Source organism: Sinocyclocheilus rhinocerous, unplaced genomic scaffold, assembly GCF_001515625.1.
Source record: "Sinocyclocheilus rhinocerous isolate Xijiao unplaced genomic scaffold, SAMN03320098_v1.1 scaffold3560, whole genome shotgun sequence".
Lineage (NCBI taxonomy): Eukaryota > Metazoa > Chordata > Actinopteri > Cypriniformes > Cyprinidae > Sinocyclocheilus > Sinocyclocheilus rhinocerous.
In genome coordinates, this window is record NW_015654518.1 from 11273 (window position 1) to 21580 (window position 10308).

Genomic DNA, 10308 nt, shown 5'->3' on the forward strand with positions numbered 1-10308 from the left:
AAAAAAAATCACAAATTCATTATTTTGAGACCAAAATTAATAATTTACCACTTTGTCAAAACCATAACATACAGTAAAGTTCAAAACAAAAGTTTGGAATATGTTTTCATGTTTTTAAATTAAGTCTCTTCTGCTCACCAAGGCTGGATTTATTTGATCAAAAACAGTAAAAATTGCGAAATATTATTACGATTTAAAATAAAGAGTTTTCTATGTAAACCTATTTTTAAATGTAATTTATTTGTGTGATGCAAAGCTAAATTTTCCAACAGCAATTACTTGGAAACTGATACAAAAAATTAATAAAAAAATAATATTAAAAACCATTTTTATTGATCAAGGATGCTTTAAACTGATCAAAGGGACAGTAAAGACATTCATAATGTTACAGAAGATTTCTATTTCAAATAAATGCTGTTTAAACATAGATTCACCTGGAAAACAGCTATTTTAAAATTTCACAATTTTTTTTTACTGTATGATCAAATAAATGCAGCCTTGGTGAACATGAGAGACTCTTTCAAAAATATTAAAACATCTCATCTTATCCAAACTTTTGACAATTATTCCAACATCTTTGTCATGGTGTTTCTCACATGCAATATGAATGAATCAAACACAACGGTTTGTAGTATCAAAATAAAGTGATTTATTCGAGCCTCTGAATGCTAGACACTGAGATTCAGTTTAGTCCACGAAACAGATTTAAGTCAGATACACGTCAGAACATGCATGACCAACCGATCTCTCGACGTGCCAAGATCACGACGTAATTCTCAGTCTGACACAGACGATAAGGGCTTCAGGAAATCCACGGCACGCAGAAATGCCATGCTTTCCATGCATTTCATATAAACTCCCCATTAACACCCACTAGAATTGGTTTTATTGAAATAAAAAATAAACGTCCATTGCACGAACAAACGCACGAAACGGTGCAGTACGTACAGTATGAAATTAACGCCGCACCAGTCGCGGTTAAATAGCGATGGCATCGAGACGAGGCACCGATCACAGCTTAAAAGTTTACAGCAGGACTAAACGATCAGTTCCTTATCGAACCTGGTCAAACCTGAAAACGTGTCCGAATCAGACAAGATGCGATAAAGTGATGAACTAGGGTTCATTCGATGACAGAAAGCATCTCAGTTTAAAGAAAATTCACCTTTTCATCCATTTAAATCTGACGGGAGATTTTGACGGTTGTTTGGTTTCTATTTCTGCAGCGTTGTGCTGAGAAGCTCCGCCCACGCTGAATTCTCATTGGTCCAAAGATTTGACTGGCAGGTCACAGAGCAGTTTCACATTCAGCGTGGAAGGACAAAATACTTTCGTAAAGATAGTATAGCGACTGATCGTGTGGTTACGGAGCCCCGCACATGATATGTGGGGTAAAAAAAAAAACATTAAGAATCGTGGCCACATCGTACTAATTTCTTCTCTAGTTTTAATTTAGCCTTGAATTTAGAATTCCTTCCGGCGTTTTAGTAAATCGTGGTGATGTCGTACTAATTTGTTCCCTCGGTTTAAATCGCAGCCACGAATTTAGAATTCGCTCCCTCGTTTTATTAGTAATCTCTGACGTACTAATTCGTTCTCTCATTTGAATAAATTTGTGGCCACATTTACGAAAACGAGGGAACGAATTCTTAATTCGTACAAATTTCTTCCCACGTTTTAACTAAATAATGGCCACAAATTTAGAATTCGTTCCCTCGTTTTAAATAAATTGCGGCAACGAATTAAGAATTCATCTCTCGATTTAGCAAATCGTGGCGATGAAACGTTAAACTAATTATTTCCATCATTTTAATAAATTTGTGGCAACGAATTTAGAATTTGATTCGTCGTTTTAGTTAATTGTAGCCATGAAACATCGTACAAATTCCTTCCTCGTTTTAACTAAATAATGGCCACGAATTTAGAGTTCGTTCCCTTGTTTTAGTAAATCATGGCCTAGAATTGTTGTATTAATTTGTTCCCTCGTTTTAATAAAAATATGACCACAAATTAAGAAATTGTTTACTCATTTTTATAAATCGTGGCCACGTCATACTAATTTCTTCTCTAGTTTTAATTTAGCCATGAATTTAGAATTCCTTCCGGCGTTTTAGTAAATCGTGGTGACGTCATGCTAATTTGTTCTCTCAGTTTAAATCGCAGCCACGAATTTAGAATTCATTCCCTCGTTTTAAATAAATTGCGGCAACGAATTAAGAATTCATCTCTCGATTTAGCAAATCGTGGCAATGAAACTTTAAACTAATTATTTCCATCATTTTAATAAATTTGTGGCAACGAATTTAGAATTTGATCCATTGTTTTAGTTAATTGTAGCCATGAAAAATCGTACAAATTCCTTCCATCATTTTAATAGTAAACTGTGGCCACGGCGTACTAATTCGTTCTCTCATTTTAATAAATTTGTGGCCAACATTTACTAAAACGAGGGAACGAATTCTTAATTCGTACAATTTTCTTCCCTCATTTTAACTAAATAATGGCCACGAATTTAGAGTTCGTTCCCTTGTTTTAGTAAATCATGGCCAAGAATTGTTGTATTAATTTGTTTCCTCGTTTTAATAAAAATATGACCACAAATTAAGAAATTGTTTACTCGTTTTTATAAATCGTGGCCACGTCATGCTAATTTGTTCTCTCAGTTTAAATCGCAGCCACGAATTTAGAATTCATTCCCTCGTTTTAAATAAATTGCGGCAACGAATTAAGAATTCATCTCTCGATTTAGCAAATCGTGGCAATGAAACTTTAAACTAATTATTTCCATCATTTTAATAAATTTGTGGCAACGAATTTAGAATTTGATCCATTGTTTTAGTTAATTGTAGCCATGAAAAATCGTACAAATTCCTTCCATCATTTTAATAGTAAACTGTGGCCACGGCGTACTAATTCGTTCTCTCATTTTAATAAATTTGTGGCCAACATTTACTAAAACGAGGGAACGAATTCTTAATTCGTACAATTTTCTTCCCTCATTTTAACTAAATAATGGCCACGAATTTAGAGTTCGTTCCCTTGTTTTAGTAAATCATGGCCAAGAATTGTTGTATTAATTTGTTTCCTCGTTTTAATAAAAATATGACCACAAATTAAGAAATTGTTTACTCGTTTTTATAAATCGTGGCCACGTCATGCTAATTTGTTCTCTCAGTTTAAATCGCAGCCACGAATTTAGAATTCATTCCCTCGTTTTAAATAAATTGCGGCAACGAATTAAGAATTCGTTTCCTTGTTTTAGTATATCGTGGCCATGAAACGTCATACTAATTATTTCCATAATTTTTATAAATTTGTGGCCATGAATTTAGAATTTGATCCCTCGTCTTAGTTAATTGTAGCCATGAAACATCGTACAAATTCCTTCCATCGTTTGAATTAAATTGTGGCCACGTCGTAATAATTTGCTCCGTCATCTTAATTAAATCGCAGCCACGAATTAAGAAATCGTTCCCTAATTTCAATAAATCATGGCCACGAAATGTTGTACTAATTCGTTCCCTTCCTTTTAGTAAACCGGGTCCACGTCGTCATAAATTGTTCCCTCGTTTTAATTCAATCAAAACAAAGGAACGAATTAGTACAACATGGCCACGATTTACTGAAACGAGGGAACAAAATCTTAATTCATGGAAATTATTTTACTACAACAATTTAACTAACATGAGGGAACGAATAATCAATCGTGGAAATGATTTAACTAAAACGAGGGAACGAATTCTTAATCCATTGCCTCAACGTTTGTGGCGCCATATATTCGAGTTTAATGCAAAATTAGTATTTTGGACCAATGAGATTTCAAGGTGGGCGGGGCTTCCCAGCGCAACGCCACATAAAAGAAACCAAGTGATCAACAAAATAAGACAAAAATTCAGATTTGCGTGGAGGAGAGCGCTTTTATTACTTATCGTTTTATCACTTATCGTTTTATCAAATTACAAGGACTCGAGTGTGACACTGAGAACTCAAACACGGCCCAAAACGCTCGTTTCACACTTACGATACGATATTTTGAGGCCCTTATCCTCATGATTCGAGTTTCCCGCCGATCCAGCAGGCATGACGTGCACAAAATCAGAAAAAAAATAACATAAATGTAGCAAAGACTTTAGGAAAAAGATTAGATTATAAACACAAACACAGTTTGTAAAATCTGTGTGTTACGGTCTCATTTACATCTTTACATTCATTAAATGTACATCAAGTGGGGAGGATATACACCTGTCCACTTCATGTGCTGCTCAACAGCACGTCTCTGACCATCTCTAGCGGACGTTTCCTCTAGTTTGGTTTTCAACATTTGGATTCTGTTCCCGGTGAAGCCGCGGGTCTCAGTCGACCGGAAGAAACGAGTTCAGTCACAATCGGCAGCCGCTGAGATGCGCTAAAGGCTTTAGCTGCACGATCCTGCGTCCGGATTCACCGAGAGCTATTTCCGTAAATCAAGAACATAGACCTGGAAAAACAACACAATGTTTAAACCGGGTTATTATCATTAACTAAAAAGATTTTTGTTAATTGAAATAAAGCTGAAAATTTGAAAAAGAAAAAAAAATTTGTAAAATATTTTTTTTTTACTAACTGGAAAATAACTACTAATAAACTGACTTAAAACGAGGTAAAAAAAAAAAAAAACTAAAATAAACCTTAATATCAGATGAAAAAAAAAAAAACATTTGAAATGTTGCCTTGACCTGAAATAACCTTTTAGTAACTTTTTTACTAACTGGAAAATAAAAAAAAACTAAGACTGAATTAAAACAAAGTAAAAAAAATTAATAAAAATAACCCTTAAATATTAGAAATAAACCTAAATATTACATGAAAAACTTACTAAAAGAAAATTAAACTAAATTATTATCATTAACTAAAAATATTTTTGTTCATTGAAATAATGCTGAAAATTAGAAATGCAACTTAAGTAAAATAATTTTTAAACTAACTGGAAAATAAATACTGATAAACTGAATTAAAACAAAGTAAAAAAAAAAAAAAAAACAAATACCTTAAAAATAAAAAAAAAAAAAAAAAAAACCTTGGAAAATCAATAAAAACTAAAACTGAATTAAAAAAAAGATTTATTTTATAATAAAAAAAATATATATATAAAAAATTAATATTTATTTTATAATAAAATTTAAAAAATAACCCTTAAATCATAGAAATAAACCTTAATGTTAGATGAAACACTTGAATTTAAAATTTTGCCTTGGCAACTAACTGAAATAATTTTATTTGGTTTAAGTTGAAGCACAAAAATTACTAACTGGAAATAAATAAAAACAAACTAAAAGTCAAATAAATAATAAACAAACTTAAATAAACCTAAAAATTAGATGAAAAACATACTAAATGAAAATGTATGTAAAATAACTGAAATAAGTTTAAGTTGAATGATTAAAATGATTAATTAAAAAATAAAGCTCAATTAAAACAAAGTGAAATAAAAATAAATGAATCCCAAATAACCTAAACCTAAAAATTACACCAAAAACCAATAAAAATGACAACAGCACATAATTACTCAAATTAAACCAAAATTAAAATGAACACTGAAATATAAAAATGAAACTAATTTAAAATAATAATAAAAAGTATAATAGTTTATAAATACTAAACTACTAAATAATTTAATGAATATAATTTATTTTGTATTTTTATGTGAAAATTGTTTTAAAGAAATAGTAACTCTAAAATTTAAAATTAAATTACATTTCTTGTCGTTTTGTCTAAAATCAATTATATTAAAAATATTTTAAATATTATAAATATTTTATATATAAAAAAAATAAAAATCGATTATTGAAGTAGAAAAAAATAATAAAATAATAATATAATTAAAAAAGTGAATCTTATATCAAATTTTCAGTGTATAAATACTAAATCAGATATTTCAGTTTTAGTTTTTATTGATCATATATGATTTATTTAACTTTTAAGTCCAAAGTTTGTACACGCGTGACTGAATGCGTTTCTTAAAAACCTTGAGATTAGTTTTCGAAAATTGTAAATTGTGCTTCCACTGTAATATACTTTAAAATCAAAGTTTCAGTGAAAGTTTCAGGAGTTTTAACAGGAAGATGAACGCACCGATCCGTCAGACGCACTCGCTCCTACTTTATCTCCCACACTGTTCCAGCAAACCTCAAAGATTCCTCCGGTTCCTCTGTAGCTGTTCACCAGCGCGCCGCTCTGAAGACAAACACATAGCATCGTCATCATCATCTTCATCACAGCTGTAGCGCTAGCGCTGCTGTACTGACCAGCGTGTCCCAGACGTGAACGCATCTGTCGAAGGAGCCGCTGGCGAGGAGCTTCCCGTCCGGACTGAAGGCCACGCTGTAGACCGGCTCCTGGTGTTTAGTGAGCGTGTGGACGCAAACGCCTCGCTCCACATCCCATAATCGCACCGTCGAGTCGAAAGAGGCACTGAGGAGCATAAATTCTGTAGCCCTGTGTTGATATCGAGCATTTCTGCATTTGTTTAGATCAGGGTTTTTCAATATTTTAGATCCCACGGAGCCGGACTTGAAGCGAGGGACTGCCATCATAAAATATAAACAGCATCAATACGGCTTCTTGCCTGAAAAATGTATATTATAAATATGCCTAAATTATTATTTGGAAAATATTTTAATTTCATCCGTTAAGTTAAATTATTATATATTTTTTCTACTCACTATAGTACTGCATAGTTAATGTATCTTTTTTTTTATTATTATTATTATAATATGATTTTTATTACAATAATTTTTAAATGTATTTTAATCTAATTTATTATTATCTGTTTTTCTATTTATTTAATCTAATTTCATTATACATTATTTATATATTTATTTTAATCTAATTTATTTTCATCTTTTAAATTTGTTTTAATCTAATTTAATATATTTAATCTAATTGTTATTTATTTTCCCTAATTTTTTATTAATTTATTTAATTTAATCCAATTTATTTTAGTCCTTTTGAAATGAATTTGTATCTAATTTATTATGTTTTTCTATTTATTTAATCTAATTTCATTATACATTATATATATATATTTATTTTAATCTAATTTATTTTCATCTTTTAAATTTGTTTTAATCTAATTTAATATAATCTAATTTTGTATGTGCTTATTTTAATCTAATTGTTATTTATTTTTCCTAATTTTTTTATTTTAATCTAATTAATTGTAGTCCTTTTAAAATTAATCTAATCTAATTTATTTGAATCTAATGGTTATTATGATTCTTTTTTTATTAATTGATTTAATCATTTTGATTTTATTTTAAAATATTTCATGTTTTATTTATTTTTACCTATATGTTATTTATTTACTTTATTTTAATATTTTTTTAATTTATTTTGTATTTATGTCTAATTTGTCAAATTTTTTATTAATTTTAATCTGACGTATTTTAATCATTTTAAAATGCATTTCAATCTAATCTAATATATTGAATCTCATTTTTATTCATTTATTTATTTTGTCTTAATTTATTTATTTTTATCTAATTTATTCGAGGCCGTTAGCAGTTAGCTCTCCCGGTGAGCAGGTGGATGGGACGTTACCTGGCTAGCAGGATGCTAGCATTAGGATTGTTGCTCCCGGCGCCTGTTGGGCTCCATTTGATCGTGTAGATCTCCTTGTTGTGCGCCTGAAGATTGTGAACGCATGAATCGTGCGTCATACTCCAGATCTGCCGTGAGAGAAATACACCAGCAATGTCTAAACTCATCATATTTAATATACATGATGCATATGAAACCATATATTGGGACGTAACCCCTACCTTTAGCGTCATGTCGTCTGAACAGGAAGCCAGCAGCGTTCCCGACGGATCCCATTTAATGGCGTTCACCTCATTCTGCAAGCAAACAAACGTGTTTATCTGCTATTCAAGCACAAGAAAGCCCGTGTGTTAGCGTGTGCTGCTCACCGTGTGCCCTTGAAAGGTCTTGAGCGGACGCTCACTTCCCAGGCGGCACACATGGATGCACATATCAGTGCTGCAGGAGGCGAAGGTGCTGTTGTTCTGCCAGTCCACGTCCAGCGCCGGAGCTGCGAGAGTTAATAAACACCACATCAACTTCACCTTTTCATCTGATTAAACTATCCTCAGACACTTCACTACAACCCGCCAAAATAAAGCAATAAGCCCCAAGAAGCCGTGGTTTAGCTGTTATAAATTCACTGTTTATTGCTTTTATAAAACTGTTATTCCATATACGTAGTAAGGTAACAGAGCAAATAAAGTGTAATGATATTAATAAAAACAGTATTCTTCCACCAAACAATGTAGCTCCTCAGAAACAGTTGTGGTTGCAACAAAGTGGTTGCCGAGCAACACACAAACGTAAACAAAGGTGTATGTTACTTTGTAGAGTAATGTAACGCGACTCAGCCAATCAGAATCAAGGACCGGAACTCTCCGTTTTATAATAAAAGAATTATATTACTATTGTACTTATCAAAGGAATACTACACTATTGGTACTATTAAAACTTTATTTTTTTTAAGGAATATCACACAGTTTTCATCCATGTTTTAATTTTAACAGTAAACCACAGCACTTTGTGTTTGCCATGAAATAAAAGGAACGGTTAAAGATGAATTAAATTGTTAATGTTGTATGCCTTCCTTTAAATCGCCATCGTTTTTGATAATAAATCTGTATTATATCCCAAAAAAGTTGAAACGGATGATGACAGAATTTCAGTTTTTTTTTAAATGTCAATAAATTGTTAGTTTTATGAATTCAATTGATTAGACATTGTTTTTGATTATTATTATAATTACTATTAATATTATAAATATGTCTAAATTATTATTTGGTAAATATTTCCAAATATGAAATTATTATATTTCTTTCTACTCACTACTATTAATTAATATTATTATTAACTACTTAATCTAATTTGCATTTAAGTAATTTACATTCGTTTTAATCTAATTTATTACATTTAATTAAAATTATTTGAATCTAAAATATATGAATAAAAAGAATTAAATGAATTATAAAAATTATAAAAAATATATATTATTTAATTAAAATAGATTTAAACAAACCAAAAGTAAATAAAACCATTCCAATGGAATCCAGAAAAATTAAAACCGAAAGAGAGAGAGAGAAAAAAAAAAACAGATTTTGGGAATAAAACTAAATCGATTTTGTAGGCCTGCTTTTTAATAACTAAAAATGCATTTAACCATTAAAACTGAACCCAGAAAACTAACAAAAAAACAAAACATAAAATCCAAAAAAAAACAGACATAAATGAATTTGGGAAAAAATTAAATGGAATCTAGGAAAAATACAAATAAATAAAACGTATCCACAGGCCCTACATCCGGCTTTATAAATCTGAAAACAAATGCAAAACCTGGCACGTGTGTATTTTCATGAATACTTTCATCTGGAACGCAGATCTTCACATTAAAGCTCCTGCAGGCTGCAAACTCACCAGAATGAAAGGGGAACTGCTGCTTGGCTTCACCTGTATGAGCGTCCCAGATGATCGTCGTCTGCAGGAAGACGAAAGAGAAATAAAGGAACGATCACAGCGATTACATGAACTGTTGCTTCGGATAAAAGCCTAATAATGAGGGTTTAGATCCTGACCTTATCGACTCCAGCGCTCAGGATGCTGTTGCCTTTCTTGTTCCACTTGAGTGCAAATATGGGTCCTTTATGCTGGCCGAGTGTGCTGCTGAGATCACCTGTTCAACAGCAGCTGGTTTCATTAAAGCACACGCTCTACAAATCTGATCAGAGCTCAGCGTTAGAGAAACCAGCTAACCTACCATCTTTTGTCCATATTCTTGCAAATCCGTCATAAGATCCGGTTGCTAATAGAGTGCCGTCGCTCTACAGACAAAAACATAACGAACTGTTTTGTGAAAATAATTTATTTACCAATAAATTTCCATGACTTTTCCAGGTTTTTCATGACTGTACGAACCCTGAAATAAGCCACACACTCACCATGCTTTTCCTTAACATTGTATCCAGGGTCCAAAATTAATTTGCAAAGCACCAAATGAGAGTAAATAAGTGCTATTAAATAGTACTATAATAGAGTTAGTTAGTAAGATACATGGTTTAAAACTCAATGCAAAAACAATCATCTGATCATCATTCTTATAAGATGAGAGATAGGAATACGATATTTTAAGGAAATCATGGAAAAAAAATAAACATTTAGTTTCATAGGCAACAAAAATATTTTGGCCAGTTAATTCTTAATTTAACTACTGTTAGCTGATATCAGTTTATTAATTTTGTATATATATATATATAT

At 31.3% G+C, this 10308-nt stretch overlaps 1 protein-coding gene across 1 annotated transcript in view; it reads right to left on the reverse strand.

Moving 5' to 3' along the window:
• Positions 1-625: 625 nt before the first annotated feature.
• Positions 626-10308, reverse strand: part of LOC107717466 (F-box-like/WD repeat-containing protein TBL1XR1-B) — a 26784-nt gene continuing 17101 nt past the window's right edge. The window contains exons 7-15 of the mRNA XM_016524229.1: positions 9812-9875; positions 9630-9727; positions 9472-9532; positions 7947-8068; positions 7800-7874; positions 7579-7706; positions 6285-6450; positions 6112-6213; positions 626-4477 (exon numbers count right to left, since the gene is read on the reverse strand). Coding sequence (XP_016379715.1) covers positions 4451-4477; positions 6112-6213; positions 6285-6450; positions 7579-7706; positions 7800-7874; positions 7947-8068; positions 9472-9532; positions 9630-9727; positions 9812-9875 — 843 coding nt within the window. The 3' untranslated portion in view covers positions 626-4450. The remainder of the gene's footprint in view (positions 4478-6111; positions 6214-6284; positions 6451-7578; positions 7707-7799; positions 7875-7946; positions 8069-9471; positions 9533-9629; positions 9728-9811; positions 9876-10308) is intronic.